The sequence below is a fragment of the Xiphophorus couchianus genome, chromosome 20 (genome assembly GCF_001444195.1).
Source record: "Xiphophorus couchianus chromosome 20, X_couchianus-1.0, whole genome shotgun sequence".
Taxonomy (NCBI): domain Eukaryota; kingdom Metazoa; phylum Chordata; class Actinopteri; order Cyprinodontiformes; family Poeciliidae; genus Xiphophorus; species Xiphophorus couchianus.
In genome coordinates, this window is record NC_040247.1 from 23,681,123 (window position 1) to 23,700,563 (window position 19,441).

Genomic DNA, 19,441 nt, shown 5'->3' on the forward strand with positions numbered 1-19,441 from the left:
TTATCCATCAGCTAAAGAGCATTTAAAGAAGAAAATGTGTCGATTAATAAATCTATTTTCACTTCACAAAATTCTTCATGTAACTTTTATTTTACAGACAAGATGTGTCTGTAAAATAAAATGCTGTTCTTTTTATCGTTAGTTTTCAATTGCAGGGAAGAAAGCATTATTCCTTCAGTTCCAGTTTTACTGATCTACACTCAGGAATAGTTTTAAAGAAAAGTATCTGTAAAGCTGTTCAATAGAAAACTTTGTGCTTTTTATCTGAACCTTTCAGCCTGAGTGACGTTCCTGGGTACAAACTATTTGTGTGATTTAATCCTCTAATCATTTTACTGCTGATTTTATTACAGGGAAATGATACACTCATTTACCTTTTTTTTTTTTTTTTTAATTTTTGAATCAGTTGCTTTTATTTCAAAATGATAGAAGTCAAAATGCCACATTAGGTGGCAAATTAAGTGCTTAATTTCAGTTTAACTTTTGTGTAATTACATGGTGACAGTAAAAGGATGCAGATAAAACTGTGCCATTGCAATGAGAAGAGCTCTGAGTTCATCTGGGGGTTTGTTAACTTAAATATTTCTAAGCAATGGATAGCAAACTAGTTAAGCCTACAGTGAATATTTCCTGTATCTGCTGGTTTGGTAACATTAGGAAAAGAAATGTTGTCCTTTAAGTGTAAAGATTAAGAAATATTAAATGAATATATCCAGACAAAAAGCTGAAAGATTTTAAATTGAACAAATTTCTTTGAAAAAGTTTGATTATAATCCTGAAGTCAAATCGAATGTTAAGTTAGGATCTTCTGTCATTTTTGTACATTAACTTTAATGTTGCAGTTTGCACTGTTGTGTGTTTCTCATTCATTTGTTTTATATATCCAAAAATGTTAATTAGGCGTTGCAACCTAATACTTTATAAAATAAGAAAATACTGAAATAAAAGCTAAGGATTTGACCTTTTTTTGATTGCACTTTAAATTTGATCTGCTGTTCCTAAACTTTGCCTGATTTAAATGCCAAACATTTTGCAAAATGAATAAAATGATCCCACATGATAAAACCCGATTTAAATAAATTTCTAATGTACAATTAAACATATACTTCTCCAGAAGTCTTTAAATACTCTACATTTTGAAGAGAGACTAATCTAAGTTTGTCCAGATGATTTTACCACGCAGCAGTATGTTGTGGTTTCATAACTTATTTAGAACAGGATTATAAAAATAAATGAGGTAAATATTTTGTCCCAAAAATATCAGAATATGATCAAAAATACTGGAGAAAATGCTTGAAGATTCACTCGAAAACAAACTTGTAGGAACCTGTATTTGAAGCTGGCACATCGATTCAAATAGAGAAAACACATAGAAATATATTGATGACCTAGCTTACACAACTCAGTTTCATAACAAAATTGGCAAACAGGTTCAATGCTATCCCAATGTTGTTGTTTTTATTAAACCATTAGCAACATTCCACTCGTTTAGTGTGTATTTTCAGTCATTCGGGTCATGGCTATCCTCATCAGTGGCATCTTGAGAATATTTTCCTTCTCATTACACACGCAAAAGATCTTTGTTTTTGATTAGATGAAACACCTATGTGAAATAAAAACACACTTCCTTTCAATAAGGCCACTATTTCTTACATGTTATATGTTCACAGTAATGAAGCTGCCTGCTTATCTGCTGTGCAACATTAATTTTTTAATTGTCAACAAGGTGAAATATTCTTTAAGCTTCGTGGCGTTGTGTTTGTCTCCCCCTTGTGGTACAATCAAATGTTTACAACTGACAATAATTTTATAATAATTTTTTTTTCTCTCAAAGGTTGAGTTTCTTCTTTCATTAAAATGTTTTTACTTATGGATCCTCATGTGACTAAATCCAATTTAACTACCTGTACATAAAGTATACCATCACATACACATAAACGTGTTTCCAAGGCAACCCAGATTTGTAGATACGGCGTAAGAAGTCGCTGCCCATTACAGGTCAGGTCATATAAGTTTTTGTTCCAGATTATTAAGAGATGATTGTAACAGTAAACATAAAAATATTTTTTTATGATAGTTTCACTTATTAAAAGAAAGAAAAGCTAACTTTAAAACTCATTGCCGGTCACTTGAATTGTGTCATCGCAGCTGTTCATTTAGTTCAAAGATGCATGAAATCACCATTTGAAAACTGCGTTTTATATTTACTCATTTCCTTTCCACTTCTCGGTAGATTGAAGTGCAGAATCTATGGATGCAGAGGGAGAAGAATATTTAACTTAAACCCTACGCAAACTTTATCTGAATGATCTTTCCTCAGTTTTAGTCCCGCTGCGCCTCCAAGTGTCTCTGAGCGGCCCTCAGCGTCTCCTGCAGGTCTTTGTAGCCCGCCAGGCTGCAGGCCTCCTCCAGTGGGACCCAGCGGTAGTCCCGGTGCTCGTCGGACAGCGTCACCGCCGCCTCCGGGTTTCTCAGCTCGGCCAGCCAGTACAGCACCTCTTTGGGTCTGCCGCGAACCTCGTAGCGCAGCTCCTGCACGAAGCCGTCTATAACCTTCAGATGCTCCGCCCCCAACCCTGCTTCCTCCTTGGTCTCCCTTAGAGCCGTGGTGAGGTCATCCTCACCTGGGTCAACGTGACCTGGGAGGACCACATGTAGGATGAAATAAAAAACAAAAACAAACTGTGCATCCACACAATGTGGCATTTTATTGTTCGAATGACAGACGAGGCTTTGTGCAGACCTTTGGGTGGGGTCCAGTGGTGCTGCCCGTAGGAAGTCTGCAAGAGGAGATACTCGATATTCCCCGGAGGGGGGTTGAGGCCGGCGAGGCGACGAAACACTATAAACCCACAAGCTCGCAGAGCCATCGTTTCTTATGTTGTGGAAAGTTTCATCCGCATAAACTGCCGGGAATGATGAAGTTAGACGCCTTACTGTTTTGTTTTCAGAGATATTTCCATTGAGAGCCCCAGTGAGCCTGCTGCGCTTCAAGAAAACTCGTCCGACTGCAGTTCAAGACAGACACATTTGTTCCGCTATGTGGTGGCTCGGAGTACTCGAGGTTTGCACTGTGTTGTTGCAATAGGCTCTAGTGTGAAACAATCCATCTCACCTCACCTGCTAATATTAATAACTAAAATGTCTAAATACATTTCCTGACTAAGAAAAGGTACTATATGAGGCTAAATAAAAAGCATAGAGGCAGGAAAAAAACCAAATGAACCAAATTAATTTAATTAATATTTTTGCCGAAGAGGGACATTGTGTATTATTGAACATTTTTGAACAACGGGCTGAATAACATAAAATTAACAAGGTAAAAAGAAAAACCAACAAAAGAATAACATCAAGATAAAATACATCAACAAACACTATACAAACACACTTTAACACTACATCTTTCCCCCAGGTTTTAGTATAATTTAAGCTCTAAAAGATACAACAGAGCAAGTTTGATATAATCTGATCAGTGTTTTTATTAACTGATCATTCTCTATCAGCTTAAACATCTGTCATGCAACATGCTGGACTATAAAATGCTGGCAGCTATTAAGGTAAGAATCTACAGCCTTGAGGAAATAGACAAAGATTGTTGTTCTAGTATGAAGACTGTACAAAGCAAGTATATCAATCGCTGTTTAAAATGGTAACTTCATAATCATTTTTGTCTTTGTTAAAAAAAAATGTAAAATCAATTTCAGGGATTCTGCTTTGTCACACCCTCAGTGTGACTTGGTCTCTACTAACAAAATGTTGTTATATCTTCTTACATTGTAGAACCTACAGCTAAGAAATTTGCTCATCTGTAACATTTACTGTTGCTATGTGAGCTGCTTGATTGTGATGTCACCAAGCCAAACACTCACAATTGCATTTTTCTCTTTAAATACACATTTAATGTATGATTTTTTGAGGTGGAAATTAACCACCTGTGGAGCGTGAAAAATTAACAAAGTCCAAACCTTGTTAAAGAGAAAGAACAAAACACAGCTTTATTTCACATCTGCACAGATGGAGAACTCAGAAGAGATCTAACTAGACAAAGGAATCACCTCTCTACATATACTGTATACTGTCCTTCTCCCGCAGACAGAGTGACATCACCAACATTCCCAAGGAGCTAATCAGATTAATACACACACAGAGAAAAATGCAACTTCCAGTTAAAAATGGGTTTCAGACAGAATATTCTGTGTCTAATAATAATCGCTCGGTCTGGTCTTGTCCCTCCGCAAGGTATGACAACTATTTACTTATCGCCTGTTGCTAAGCTTCTGACACACTGAGGCAAACTGTGAAGGCTAAAAAGAGAAACAATGACTCTGTAAGACTGAGTGAGACATAATAAACTAATTAAACATTGTAAGATTAATATTAAATAAACTTCTAATAAAAGTAAACACACTGTAAATAATTATTTTATTCCACACACCTTATGTCTTTTTGTTTGTGAAAATATACACTCCACTGGATAGTATCTTTAAAAATGGTTTCCAGTCTTTAAAGCCTGCATCAAACCTTCCAACAGCACCATCCCTCCTGTCTTACAGAGCTTCTTCGCGGTATAGTGCTGGTTGGTTGTCCTCAGACGCCAAAGCCCTGCAGCTGCCACCAGTCAGGTTCAAATTCAGAACCTGGAGAGGAAGATGCCTTAGCGATGCTAAGCTCTCCTTCTGGGCCGCTCTTTCACAAACAATCACAGACCGCAAAGAACCACCCTCGTTCAAATCACTTCTCAAAGCACGCCGTTTCGAAAGAGCTTTAAACATTTCACAATTTTACCTTCCCTTTATCCCATTTCGTGTCTGAAATCAACGTGTCCACGAGTATCTCGTGAAGCGGCTTGCAATTCTCTGCAATAAATGTAAAACAAATGGGTTAAATAATTAAGAAGTAGCATTTCTGCACGATCAAATGGACTGTGTGGGAGAGGCAGAAGGCTAAGACCCTCAGATGTCATCAGAATTAATAGTGTGTGCTTCATGTCGGAGGCTGGTTAGATAAGGAACTGACCCAGAGGAGGCTGGACCAACTGAAGGCAGCCTGTGCGAGGAGATAATAGAAACGAGCCCTCCTTTCACCCCTGAGCTGTCAGCAGAGCAGTCCTTCATTTTGACGAAGGAGTCACAGCTGCTGGGTTTCAAGGTAAAGTCAGAGTGAGAGCTGAACCATCTTTTGTCATTAAAAAAACAAAAAAAAACTGTAGATATATATTTTTTTCATGTTTACTTCTCTATAAATCAAAGTGACAATGAAAAGTTAATTTAGCTTAGCGAGTCAATTAAAGAATGGGAACTTGTATGCGCTGTTGGTTTTGGTTTGTGCTCGACGTATTTAGAGTATTTGTTTATGTTAAGCTTGATGACTTTGGCTTATGGATAGTGAAAATGGACAGCTTTTAGTTAAAATGATACTTGTAATACAGAAATGTGTACCTGCTGAAAAGCACATCTATTCACTGTGCAAATGTGTGATCATCTTCTGCCTGAGTTAATTCATCTGCACTGTGTGCTGCTTCGGCTCTTTGAGTAAGTTAGGGTCGCTTTTAACTTTGACTTTAACCTCGTTGGCTCAGATCTTCCTCATCTTTCACTTGAGAAGACATCGTCGATTCTCTACAGATTTTAGGTGCCCCAACCACAGCAGAAGATGACATGTTTGTCTTAAATCATCACTAATTTTGGAAAGTTCATGCTGGACTTCAAGTAATTTGGGTTCTGGGTCTATTCCTTCCTCCAGCAGACTTTGGGATGATCTTGCTACCCAAATGTAAAGTAAAACCTATGTTCATCTTTGGACCGTTTCATAGCACAACTTTTTAGTGTTATTCTGTATTATTATTGTATTACAGTTTCTTTTTTTTGTACATTCTTCCTCTTCTTTATTTTGGCCAGGGACTACAAGAGATGTTACTTTTTTATCCTAATAAAGAGCTTTTTTCAGCCTGTGATACAGCACAGCTCATTATTCCACTTTTCTGTACATGGAGCAGATTTTTATCTGCTGCCTCTGTGGGGGTTGCACATGTTCATGATGCAGCACTGTGCCCTCTGGAGGCAGTGATATTGGCAAAATCTAGTTGGATTCGCCGTTTCATAGATCCCCTATTTATGTAGGTCGTTTATTTAATGCGGTTTCGCATCAGGACCAGTTTTTTTCTTTTTTACAAGCTTTCTCTTGCTATTTCTGACAAAGACGTCTAGCGGATGTTTAGTAAGCGATGACGAGGCAGATATGAGGGATTAATGGTTTCAAAGTGCGGGGAGAAGAGTTGATCGGTGCCAAGGATGTTCTCACTTAAATGTTCTGGAGGTGTTGTGGACTTAATCTAAGCTGACAACTGAGACATGAGGTCTCAGTAATCCCGCTGACAATTTATAAAAAAAAATTAAAAAAAACTCTTTCTACAAGTAGCTCAGGATGTAGTGAAAGTTTTCAAATTAACACACATCAGAGAAACTTTGTTGCATCTTGAAACAGACTCACACAGAGAGCCATGGAGGAGAAAGAGCAGTCTGGAGGACTTCACTTCGTCGGCAAGAAGGATGAACTGATTAAAGCAAAGCGCTCTTTCCGGACTTTGGAGGGTCGAGACGTTCTGATTATCTACCATCAGGGAGTCTTCTATGCTATGGACTGCTACTGTTACCGTGAGTAGGATTTTTCTGGTGGCAATTCAAAACATTCCTCCCCCAATTTCAACATTATGTCCCAGATAAGTTTATTGCATATCAGAGAATTTCTTTACCAGGCATTAGACTTTAATGAGCAGAACAATCTGTTCTGAATCTGATCTGTTCTGTCCTGTGATAGAAGATTGTCATTACTTGATCGGTTGAAGCAAATAAGAATCCAACTTTCGGGAAAATGTCTAATTATTATTGTTGTTGTGACCTATAGATAATAATAATAATAATAATAATAATAATAATAATTACTATTGTGGCATTCTGAGCACCCTACTGGCCTCCACAGAGAATCATGTTCATGTCAAAGGAAGGCATACAGAGTCATCTTCTTCAATACAGGGATAAAACCTGATAAATAAATAAGTAAATAAATACAACATATATTAATATATAAATAAATAAAATAAAAAATTAATTGTATTTACTTTTTACAATTTCTTTTGCTGTTCCCGACTGAATTTTTTTACTGTCCTGGTGTGGCCACCCTTATGAACATTTCTTGGGGCCACCACAATGTGTTGAAACACGTTTTCAAGTCCCTACTGTCTTAACAATTTATATTAAATAGTAAGTAAATTTTCAGAAACCTGGGTTGATGTTGCATTACAGGATTCCTTTTTGCAGAACAGTGTATAAAAGTCTGCATTCATCTGTGTGGGGGACATCAGTTCTCAATGCATGTAGTCGGATACAGCCATCTTGTTTGTCTGCAGTTTTTTCAAAAAGGAAAACTTGTGTTCTTCATGCAGATGCCGGAGGAACATTGGAGAACGGAGACATAGAGGTGAGTTTCCATTTGACTTCATGTCAGATTAACCTATAATATCGTTCAGATCAGGTGGGAGCACTGAACTTTAAGTCTTTAGTTTCACCCTGCACTTGCTCTCACATGCTAATCCATCTGTACCTTAATCACCTACCAGCTCCTGCTGGGCCGAGACACAGAGAATTACTGTAATTACCATGTCAAATTTGCATTGCATTAACATATTACCCACCTGCTTTGTTTCCAAACAAACACGCTTTACACACAGGACATCAACGGCAAGCTGTGCATAATTTGTCCAAAGCACAAGTACAAGATCACTCTGGCCAAGGGAGAGGGCTTGTACAGGGGCAGGAACCCCCAGGAGAAGCCACCGGTGTTCAGATGGTACTCCAAGGGGGTGAAGCAGAGGGTCCACACCGTCACAGAGGAAAACGGGGAAGTCTTCGTCAAGCTCGTCATGATCCCAAACTGGGTCGATTCGGACTACTACCAGGGAGAAAAAGGCAAGGTGGAAAGAGCCAAGGCCGAGGAATCTGACGGGGACATGCCTGTGATGAAAGATGATGATGATGAGTGAAGTTTCTTCCGCTGGTCTCAGAATGAACCGTGACTTTTGCAAGGATGTTCATTGATACAAGCCAAGATATGACCTGCTTTAGTGTAGAGGTTTAAAAGATATGTATTTCATAAATTAATCATTTCAGTCCCACTCGGTAGCCGCATGTTTCCATACTCTCTTGGCCTCCATCTCTCCCTCATGAATTATGCAGCTGGATCGATGTGATAAAAAGCTTTATAGTGATCAATACAGTCCTGAAGTGGAGAATCATTTGCTTAAAAAAATAAAAACATCATGCAACAAAAGTGGCCAGTTTTTTAATTATTAAAGTAGTAGGTGACACAAAACAAACATTTTGTGGAATTAATTGCTTTATGTTGTACCACCACAGGCCTTTCAGTCATACTCATGCTGATTGAATTGTTTTTTTCTTTCATTTTTTTCACTATAAAACCACAAAGTAGCAACATATTTTACTGGATATTTTTTGCTATTGGCCACAGTGTTTGCAACACTAATATTCTCTCAGACAGCTGTGGGTTCCTCAAGCTTCTCAGCAGCGCACATCGGCATCGTGGCTGCTCCTCTGGTTGATGTTCTCCTTGTTGGCTCTGTGAGCTTAGTTGGAAAGCAATGCCTTAGTTGGGTTGTAGAGCAGTTGTGCATAATTCTTTCCATTTTGGCACAGAGTAAAGTGTCAAGGCACACTTTTCAGATTTTTATTTGTAAGAAATTTTGAATATTATAGGTTATTGTTCTTCCTCTTCACAATAAAGGTCGAGCTCGTGCTGTTTTATCACATAAAAATCCCCACGAAATGCACTGATGTTTATGGTTTTCATTTTTCAGAATGGGGCAATTTTGAATATTTTTGCAAGTGACTGTATTGTGTCCCGGAAAACGGAAAATATCCTTTCAACCTTCGTAACTGTAATGAACGGCAGGGTAGTGTATAGTGTTTTTCTTTTTTTTGGTAAAAAAAAAATGCATTACTTAACAGCTTACTGCACACCCAATGCAGAACAACGTGGCTTTGAATTCAATAGTAAGAGTCAAACACGATCTCTGTTACTATCTCACAGCCAACTTCCACAGGCTTTTTCTATTCTATTGACACTTCAAATCCGATTGATAAGTGAGATGGGGCTGCAAAGTTGCAATGGATTAAATATTAACATATTATTATGCTGTCAAACTGACACAATCCTGGAGCTACTATCTGCTGAAGGTCATTTCTAATGGGTCAGCTGAGAGTTGTTTGTCAAGATAAAGAGCCGAGTGTGTGAGAAAACTGCTAAGCGGGGGGTACCTGAGGGACAGCAGCGGCCTGGGAGCGGCATGGTTTGCAGGAAATTTAAAATCTAAAGCTTGATCACATTACACGGCTGTGAATGAAACAAGATGCTCTGATTAAAAATGTATATGTCCTCAGGCTTGTCTACCTCTACAAAACAGCAGTAGAAGACCTTGAGTTTATCCAACAGAGATGGCCAGATCTAATTTATCGCCTGTTATAGACCCCCACAACAAAACAACCTTGAACAATATTGCAGTTGTGCTTCTAAAAAAAACAAACAAGCAACTTAATTTAATATTTGATTGACAAGTAAAAAGAAAAAAATAAATTAGATAGTACAGGCAGTTATTTACTTTCACACCATAATTGCTGATTAAAGGGTTTCCTGCAACATTTTTAGGTCCATATGCATCAAGACTCCATCTGCAATTCACAGATTAAAACTACAGGTGCACCAAGAAGAGGACAAATCAGTCCCAGGACCTTCTTGCTGCAAAGTAAAATGCTAGCCACAGCACCACAGATATTCCACAACAAACACACAAAAAATGTCAGCTTTCTAAAAAAAAAAGAAAAGCTAAGCGCTAACCATTAAGCCAAATATTATTCACATCCCTGGCAGATTAAAGTAGTCTTTTAATTTGACCAGATTATTTAATCTAACAGGAAATGCTTTTTTTTTTCTTTTTTTGTTTTTAAGTGGCCCAACTAGAGACGTAACTTGAATCTGATGGAGAATCTGTGAAAGTAGTTGAAGATTAGGGTAATGGCAAAGAGGCCTTCTGACATGGAAGATGTGAAATTCATCAGCAAAGACAAGTCATCAAAATACCAGCGGAGACAAGTAGGAAGCTGGTCGGGGTTATAGTGTATACCAGAAGGTTTTCCATTGATCAATAAGAAAATGTAATTTTTTTATGAAACTGTCAATAATGCAGTTTTTCAAAACGGGTGCTCCTTTTCCATTATCTCATTATTCCAAAACTTCCTGTAGTAAGAATAATCTAGAAGACTTTAGCTGCACATGGACATACTATTCAGTAAATGTGCATTTCTGACCAATTAAAATTCCTATTTTAATTGGTTTCTGGGAAACTGAATGTGGGGTTTGAATTAGGTGTATCTGTGTGAATTTCTTTTACAGTTGAACACATGGCTTGAAATCCTAGACTTGTTTACATTTTCTCAATACAATAGAACTTGAAAACATTGCTGCCTGCGTGTTTAATAGGGGTTAAAGATGTTGCCGGATCACAAATCAAAGTTTTTCTTTAGTCATCAGGACCAACTCTAGAATTTTAATGAGAGTTGGACATTTCAGCGTCTACGTCAGTAAGTTTAATTCTCTGAGAAGACGGGGACGAGCAGGACAGCAGCAACCGGTCCACTGAAAACAAAGCTCACCTTCATTAAGAAAAAAAAAAAAGAACATATGGAACAAACTACAGCAGACCAGCCCTGTGTCCTGGACGTCTGCAGCCTCGTTGTGTTTGTGTGAATTGGCGCGCGCTTTAGCGTATGTGTCCGCGTGCGCGTTGCTGAGCCAGGCGCGAACACCCCCGGTTCCCTCAGCTCGCTGCTCCTCTCTCCGTCCCTCTGAAGATCTGTCTGTGACTTTTTGCTTCAGCCGCCGAGGGGATTCTTCGCGTGTCTGGACACTCCGCTGCGGAGCTGCCCCTCTCACTGCCGTAAATCTGCTCGGCAACTTGTTTGTCTGGCCGCCCATGGGCGCTGCTGCTCTCACCCACTTCGCTGCTCCACCGGCTGGGGGCTGTCCGGTGCGCCTCTGCGGTCGCTCGCTTGGTGGGTTCGGGACGGTGCCGAGCTCCGCTTTTATGAATGACTAAAGAGACAGGGGGCTGGGGGGGAAATGCGAGTAAGCGCTAAACCCCCGTGCAGCAGCCCGGGCTCCCGGGGGGCCAGCCACCGATGAGAGAGAGGGATTATCGGCGGCTCATTGCGGAAAAGCGAGCCTGACTGCAGACTGGCGTGGAAACGCACCGTGACCATATAGCGTAGAGCATCGGAACACAGCCGCGGTGTCCACAATGTAAGTTCATCTGCACGCTGCAACTCATTGGCACACACAGAGAAATGATGCTCCTGTTTGCATGTCTTATTTATTTTAAATCCATTCATCACTGCACGGTGAGCACTGAAAACAGTTGTCCGACTCTTTGATTCGCTGAACCACATGCCCTCTCAGGTGTAGGAAAGGCCTTGGTGAGCTTCATCTCTGTCATTTTCAGTGACATAACAGGTGATGCGCTGTCTCCGTGATACACATGAATAATAAGCTCCCACTTAGTCTTACCCAGGAGCTATTTTCCTGGCAGGTCCATCCACATCGTTGCTTTGGGCAGCGAGTGTCCCGGAGGAGTCGGGCCCGGGGAGGAGCTCATGGGCCAGGGCCAGCTGCAGGGAGGCTTGCTGTGGAGCTACCTGGGTCACGGAGCGCTGGTGGGACCCTGCGACCTGGAGGGCAGCCTGCACAACCCGGCCTTCATGGAGTACACCTCACGCGTGTTTGGAGACGTCACGGTGGTGGTTCGGGATTGCCCCAGTTGGGTAAGAAAACAACCACGCTGAGAGATAGAGTGATCAGTTCCTTGTTGGATTATTCATAAAATTGCTTATAGTTTGGACAATGTACAAAGCTTTGAGCATCTCACAGAGATTTGTACAAGCCAATGCAGCGAAATGGAAAGAGTACGACTCAAATGCAAGCCTACCAAGACGTTGCCTTCCATCTACACAAGAGCCAATAGACCTTTTGTACCTCAAGTGGAGCTCCACCAACCTGGAAGAGTACACAGAAAACATAAAGCCTATCAGTAGAGATTTTCGGACACAAAATACCAAAATAAGACATTTTTTGCATAAAACAAAAACTGCTCATCAGTCTTGTCGCAGCCTTCCGTTCCAAAAAAAGCCAAAAATTCCAATAAAGGCTGTGGGTGGTAACAGGTGGTTTTGGATTTGTACGCACTTTCGAATTGATTCATTTATTGTAAAAATAGAGATAAAATAATTACCAAAAAAGGTCTTGTAACTTAGTCGAAACGAAAAATAATCTCAATTTAATGTTTGAAGGTATAAAAACGTGTAAACAAGTGTAAACAAGTGGTCAAAAAATCATTTTACAAAACCTCCCGTCCACACCAGACATTTACCAAAAAATCCACCTCCACCAAGCACCCGGTGTGTTCTTAATTACTCAAATTAATGGGAGGGTCTAACAATTAACAATGTAATCTAAGCAATTCCAAAGATAAAAATTAATTACAAATTTTGATTCTAAATTAACTTAAATATATTCTAACTACCCAAAGAACAAAATGAAATTGGTAGAAATTATAAACTACAAAACCTTTGCATAAATGGCCACAAGTCTGATTCTGCACACACCACCCCCAAGGTGAAACATGGCAGCTTCATGTTTCATCAATGGGTTGGGAGTGCTTTTCTTTAGCAGTTTCAGATAAATTAGTTTACAGGATAGGAAGATGGCTAGAGCTAAATATGGAGCAATACTGGAAGACTTGAGACATTGGTTGGTCCAGTCAAAGTCCGGTTAGACTTGAAGGTTGATGGGTGTGCTGTGGTGGTGCAGGGGTTAACCACTACCCACATATGGAGGCCTTAGTCCTTGATGCAGCTGTCACAGGTTCGATTCCCGGCCTGGCGACCTTTGCCGCATGTCTTCCCCCTTCTCTCATTACCTGTTTTCCTGTCAATTATCTATCAAATAAAGGTCACTAGAGCCAATAAAACCTTAAACAAAGGACTTGGAAGTTGATTTTCCACTGACTTTCGACATCCATTGTGATTAAGCTTTAGGTATTGCAAAGAAGAATAAGAAAATATTTTACCGTCTGGATGTGGAAAGCTGGCAGTGACATATCCTAAAAGACTTGCAGGGCAGCTAAAGTGAGACGTGGTTCTGCAAAGGCGGAGCTAAATATGAAATCCTATATGACTAAAAAGTTTTAAAACCTTTCTTCTGCTTCTTCACATGAAAAAGTCAACAAGTGTGTTGACTTTTGCACGGCAACAGACCCACCTGAGTCATTATTGTAGCTTCTGGATGTGGCTAGATCACGACTGATTGAAGACGGGACGTTTAACGAGGCCAAACAAGCCGTAAAATAGTGGTGCACATTTTCATTCAGAACATTGTCTTTATGACAGAGTTCGTGTGTCTCTTCGCTGACATGCTGTTTTGCCTACTATTCCATTTTCTTAGTCTTCTCAGAAGACGCGCAGCACATTATTTTCATATTCCCAGACCTCCCTAACACTGATTGCAGGCTTTATAAAACATCCCGTTTCTTGGAGGACGCTATTTTAACATGCAATGTACAAGAAAACCCAGATGAAAGACCTTTTTGTTCTAAGTAGCACATGAATTTGAAATAAAAGCTCTGCTGTTGTGGTTTTGTAGCGACTCGGCACACATTCTATTGTAATTCTGTCAGTCCAAATCAGGAGTAATTGTGTCGGTTTAATTTTCTGCGTCCTTTTGTCCAAATTCTATTCGAATGGGCCGCAGTTTTTTCTGTGTGTGTGTGTGTTTTCTAGTGTTTAATAAGTGGAATCAGGTTGGTTTAGAGCTGCTAGATTTATGTGGGTCCTTGGGGGTAAAGTCCCAGGAGCTAACCACACAGAGGCATTTAGACTTTAGAGGGGAAAGGTTGGTGCTATCTGAAGGGAGATTTATATTGCCTGTTGAGTTCACACAGATGACTCTTTGCTGCTTTTAATGTGTCAGCTTTTAACCTCCTTCTTATCCTTGTTGTCCATTTCTCTGACTGTCCAGGACTTGTTGGACAGCGACTGGGCCAGTGTGCGGAAAGTTCTCGAGCAGGCTGACATCCTCGTCATTAAATACGCCGTCACGGACAAGCTCGCCTTCCAGCAGGTCAGGAATGGCTACGCCCCGAGGCTCCGCCCTCTCCTGAGGCACTGGGGTGTGCCGGTCATCCTTGTTGCTGTTGGAGCGCGGCTGAATGGTGAGCATGCGCGGTGCCTTTGTTCTGTGCTTTTTGTCCGGATAGGATCAAGTTTAGATTTGTCGCCGTCATTGTATGCATCACTGGTGCAGAGGAATTTGAAAGGTCCCAAACACAAAGTCCCCTACTCTCTCAGTGATTTGGTATTGCTGCACAGGGTCTTAGTAAACACTTGAGACTTGGGTGGAGGTTCACCTTTAAAAAACAACCCTAAACATGTGGCAAGAACAACAATTGAATGGTTTATATTAGAGGTAATTACTCGACATATGAATAATTGTCATTTAATAGTTTGTTAGAATAAAATTAGTTCCAATCAATTGACTAATTACTTCAGCTCAGACCTGCTTTCAGTGTGGCAGTTTGACCTCCAGCCAGAAGAGGATGCTGCTGGTCATCCTTAAGCGGAGTCAGTTGACACAGAAACAAAGATGGCGGGGACATACCAGAACAGGAAATGGAAATGGTCCAAACAGAGTCCAGTCTTTTGATATATATACTTGACAAATTCCTGAAGTTCTCACCTCAATGCAGCTGACTCAAAAAATTGTTGAAATATATGGGTTTGCTTCTTTGTTAAAAAAAAATAAAAAATTCTGCGTATTATGAAAAATGTAGCCCTTTATGTTGTGTAAAGACGGCCGACCCTCTTGATACAAGAGAAAACTGGCCACTTATCAGCTAGTTGTTAGTCGATTGATGAGCTCAATCAACTTTAGATTAACTCGTTACTGGATAACATGCATCCCTTGTTTATATCAAAGCATGTTCATGTTAAAATGGCCCAGTCAAAGTCACAATCAAAATGCAACTGAGAATTTGTGACAAGACAAAACTCCAAAACAATACATTTAAGTTTAGAGTGTTTAGCGCATCAGAACGGGAAACATTTGATGTAACATGAATACTTTCACAAGGCATTGTAGTACTTTGGGGTCAGCTTGCTTCTGCTTCACTGCTTGATTTTGTTTTCAGGACAATATCAGGCTTTTCTGGACGGGTGAATGCACTCGCCGTCTGAGTCGCGTGTCCTCTAGCATGTCCTCCCCGCAACGAGGAGGATGCTCATGATTAAGCCTGCTCTCCGTTGCCTTCAGGCAGTTGGCTCACATGTCTCCCCGAAGGAAAGTCTCCAACGCAAAACATCCAGTTTGTAGTTTCTTTCTTTTTTTTTTGTTGAGGTTTTGCAAGCAAGGCAAGAATACATATTCACAGCTCAAAAGTGCAACAGCAGCCAAGTGTTCCTCACAGTAAGGAGATTACAGCCTTTGGGTGCAGCCTGACCGGATGCCGTTCGATACATTAGGCATTAACGTTAAGTGAACTCCGGCCACGTTGGCGGGTCTGCGTGTGGTTTTTCCCGCAGACACACCGACCCCTTGTTGAATCCAGATCCCATAAACAAGCGCATCAAACACAGCAGGTTGTATTTTTAGCTCGTCTGCTCGAAGACAAGAGAACTGCTACTGTCAGAGAGCTGCTGGAGAAAGAGGCAGAGGAGAGGAGGCAGCTTTGAACCGGAGCCTTGGTGTTTTTGTTTGTGGCTGCTGTGAGTTTCCACCCTATCCCCTCAAGACTGCAGAGAATGACAGGCTGAGCTCGGAGCGTTTCCCCCCCTGCTCGACTCTAGACCACCTAAGGTGCAGCTGTGGCAAAAGAGAGCTGCTGCACCTACATTAAGGCATCTATTAGGCACTAATGAACAGAGAACCACATATAGATTTATCCCCTGCCAACCTCCATTCTAGCGCGCGCACACACACACACACACTCGTAACACTGATATGCCAAGTCATTTCATGTCAGAGATTCACTCATACCTCGCTTGCCCCTTATTCGTGGACGCACACACCCCCACATACACACGCACTCGACCCAGCTCCATCTCTGTCTCATGCCTTTAGGTTATTAGGAGTATGATTTATCAAAAGCTCCGCCCCCCGGCTGTATGTCCAGCTCATTCGGTCTTGCTCTCTCCTCCTTTAGTGCAGTGCGCTTCTGTCGTTTTCTTCTTCGGGACACTCCATCCCATTTTCTGTCTTGTTCTGTCTAAGCGTTTTCCATCTAGGCACGCCACAGTGCAATGGTGGTCATTGTTCACGAAGCTTCTGCTGATTTGATCTTTTTGATGTTCCATATCAAGCATCCTGGACAAGCAGTTTGTTTACATGAAGTCTTAACACTCTGTTGTGATGGAGTGCTTTCTGATTTTTCTATTTTCTTCTTTTTCTTTAGACCTGTGCATCGTAGTGGACTTTTTTTCTTCTGATATTCTTTCATTGTTTATTGTTGCAGGCAGTGCAAAATGTCAAACTATATATAAACTGACTACTGCTAGTACAACGCTTTGTTGAACTATTGAGGCACCTTAAAACTTTTTCATGTTTTCTTCCACGTTAGAAGCGCAAACTTTAGTGTGTTTCACAAGGATTTTTTATGATGAAACAACAAAAAGCAGAAAGACGCTGAATGAAAATGATTGGTGGCTTTCACAATGTTTTACAAACACAAATCTGAAAAGTGTGGCATGTTTAGGGCTGCGACTACCGAATATTTTAGATATCGGTTAATCTGCCGATTGTTCTGATAAGTAACCGATTTATAAGAAATGTTATTTAAAAAATGGCTCATTCTGCAGATTTTTCATTTAAGGCTTTTTTTATATACATTAGAAATACATCAAAAAATGAAAACAAATAGTCCAATTCCTTTTTTAGATAAGAAAATAAACACTTTATTGCGTAAAACACAACAACGTATCAAAAAAGATTTTCTCAAAAGCTCAACTCTTTCTGTTTGACTAAACATCAAAACACTGTAGGGCTAATCTGTTGATTACTTTTGGATTAACTGATTAATAATTGGACAAGGTACTTAATAGAAGATTTAATTTAATACAGAATTGCAGTCGGGTGAAGATAAAACTGTAATTTGAATAGTTTTGGTAGAACATATTTAAACACTTTTTTTTTTACCTTAAATGCTAAATGTATATTTATTGTTGTACAGTTTTGGCTTAATTTTTGCTATTAGTGTGTTGTTCTTTCAGCCTTTTATTAAATCTACATACTCCAGTTAATAATTAATTGATTAATAAATAATTGATTATTATTTTTCATACTTGACTCATCATCATTAATCTGATTAATCGGCCCGTTTGAGATGCGTCTCTGCTCCAACACGGCTGAATCAAACGCTGTGACGACCTCCTCATCCTGTCAAAGTTCTGCAGAGGTTCTGCCGATGAACCATCGTGTCACATGGTGTGTTGAACCAGGGAAATAAGTAAAACATGCCAGATATCCACCACTGAAGACTGACTTTGGACATTACTGATTTAGATCAAACTAAATTTATGTGTTTTATTGCCCAGTAAAAGTTCAGAACTAAATCTAATTGATCGTTTTGGCAAAAACAGTGATATTCAGAGATGCTCTTTGCGCAGTCTTGCTTAGCGAAGAAGAAAGCTGGGAGAAACATACCAAAAATTACTTTCAGAGTATTGACTAAAGGGGGTTTGAACAAATGAACACCACATTATCAAAACTTACAAAACCATGTATTATTTTCCTTCCCCTTAACAATTACGCTGCCCTTTGTCTCACTTTGTCACCCCAAATCCCAGTAAATGCACTAAAGTTTGCAGCTGTATGAGAGAAAGACAATACTTGTGCATGCGAACTGAAAGTCATTCTACAGTTTGAGTACTTCAAGTTCTTAAACATGCTCTCCTGCATGGCTCTAAAAGCGTAATGCAATATTAATGACGTGCGTCTTCTCTTCTGCATTGAGATGAAGGACCTCCGTGTACGTGTCCGCTGTGTGCGTCTGACTGGAGCAGCTGTGTGCCTCACAGTGAAGGTCTGCAGCTCTCCCGGGACCTGGGCGCCACTTATTTGGAGCTGCCCTCTCTCAACCACGTCTTTGTCGGCCGCTACTTTGGCAGCGTGGTAAGCGGCGATGCGGACCTTTAGAACGGTTCACCCAATTGCCATGGCTTTTAAATGTTCATATTTAACGCTTACATCCACTTCTGTTTGCAAAGAGGCATTTTGAAGGTTAAGGATCGATGACTTAACCATGTTATTTCTGTCTGTTTTGTGCAGCTGGAGTACTTCATGATTCAGTGCCTGAAACACAAAGCCAAAGAGAGGCCAGACAAGAGACGAGGGAACAAAGTGAACGAGCTGCGTCCTCCTCACTTAGAGCAACCAGGTCAGAGAAATACTACATCACTTAATGAAGGAGGCTCTCCATGTTCTAACTAGCTTGTACTTGTGCATTGCTGTCCTCCCCTTTTGTTTTCAGTCTCTTATGGCCGGGTTTAGTGAACATTCAGTGGACTGACTGGATTGTTTCTTCAGGAGCTAACGTAGCCGTGAAAAGAGCTGAGCACAAAGGTTTTATGTGGATCAATATTCCTCTGGTCAAACTGGAAAAAGGGAAAGAGACAAAAGAGCAAGGTGGACTGCTTTCTTTTGCATAGACATTTGAATCAATGTCATAACAACTGAGTTGAGTACCCGGAGTTAACCGGCTCGGCGATGAATGAGAGACGAATGTGTACGTTTGACACATCTTTAATTAAAATGACAGGTTCTACTTATAGTGTTTAAAAATCATGCGTGGCTAGTCTGTATGGCCGTTTTTATAGCTCTATGTTTATGTATCAAATTTGAAAACATGAAATGCAACAAATAATTCTCGCTATTATAACTTGGTCTTTTCCTTGTTGCAAAATGGTTTTAATTCGTTTGTTGAGAGATGGACTAATCCTACTTTTCCTGGTTGATGTTAATTTCCTTTTTCATCATAGATGTATTTGTTTTTAGTTTTTCTTATGCACAAATGTGTGTGTTGTAGGCTGATGTGTTAATGGACCAAAAATGGAGGGAATTCTTAGTTTTAATGCATTTAATAACTAGAACAAAAACAAATTGTTTTAGTATTCAACCTACTAATCCCTTATCTGACCTGATCGATTGAAAACTTATTTATTGCTCCATCGCTCGTTATAGTTCCAGGTATTTAATTATTTTTGTTAATAAATGACATGTATTGATTGAGTTTGGAAATCCAGAAATTAGATTTAAGAAAATTCATCTGTCCATC

General features: G+C 40.0%; 3 protein-coding genes across 5 annotated transcripts in view; 2 read left to right on the plus strand and 1 right to left on the minus strand.

Moving 5' to 3' along the window:
* Positions 1–1,068: 1,068 nt before the first annotated feature.
* nudt2 (nudix (nucleoside diphosphate linked moiety X)-type motif 2) lies at positions 1,069–3,026 on the minus strand. The gene is made up of 2 exons (XM_028002369.1): positions 2,744–3,026; positions 1,069–2,639 (listed from the first exon to the last, which is right to left on the minus strand). Exons 1-2 carry the CDS (start codon positions 2,868–2,870, stop codon positions 2,323–2,325), a joined length of 444 nt encoding a protein of 147 aa, XP_027858170.1. The 5' UTR covers positions 2,871–3,026; the 3' UTR covers positions 1,069–2,322.
* A 1,989-nt stretch (positions 3,027–5,015) lies between these two features.
* rfesd (Rieske (Fe-S) domain containing) lies at positions 5,016–8,842 on the plus strand. Its single transcript, XM_028002368.1, has 4 exons — positions 5,016–5,148; positions 6,484–6,653; positions 7,442–7,476; positions 7,727–8,842. Exons 2-4 carry the CDS (start codon positions 6,500–6,502, stop codon positions 8,036–8,038), a joined length of 501 nt encoding a protein of 166 aa, XP_027858169.1. The 5' UTR covers positions 5,016–5,148; positions 6,484–6,499; the 3' UTR covers positions 8,039–8,842.
* Positions 8,843–10,466: 1,624 nt separating this feature from the next.
* The window catches only part of rhobtb3 (Rho related BTB domain containing 3), a 31,957-nt gene continuing 22,982 nt past the window's right edge, over positions 10,467–19,441 (plus strand). The window contains exons 1-6 of one of the 3 annotated variants that reach the window (XM_028003082.1): positions 10,470–11,367; positions 11,524–11,577; positions 11,654–11,885; positions 14,137–14,329; positions 18,122–18,279; positions 18,436–18,544. In XM_028003082.1, coding sequence (XP_027858883.1) covers positions 11,718–11,885; positions 14,137–14,329; positions 18,122–18,279; positions 18,436–18,544 — 628 coding nt within the window. In that variant the 5' untranslated portion in view covers positions 10,470–11,367; positions 11,524–11,577; positions 11,654–11,717. Of the gene's footprint in view, positions 11,368–11,523; positions 11,578–11,653; positions 11,886–14,136; positions 14,330–18,121; positions 18,280–18,435; positions 18,545–19,441 lie in introns of all 3 variants that reach the window. The other 2 variants (XM_028003081.1, XM_028003083.1) reach the window with 2 other exon arrangements.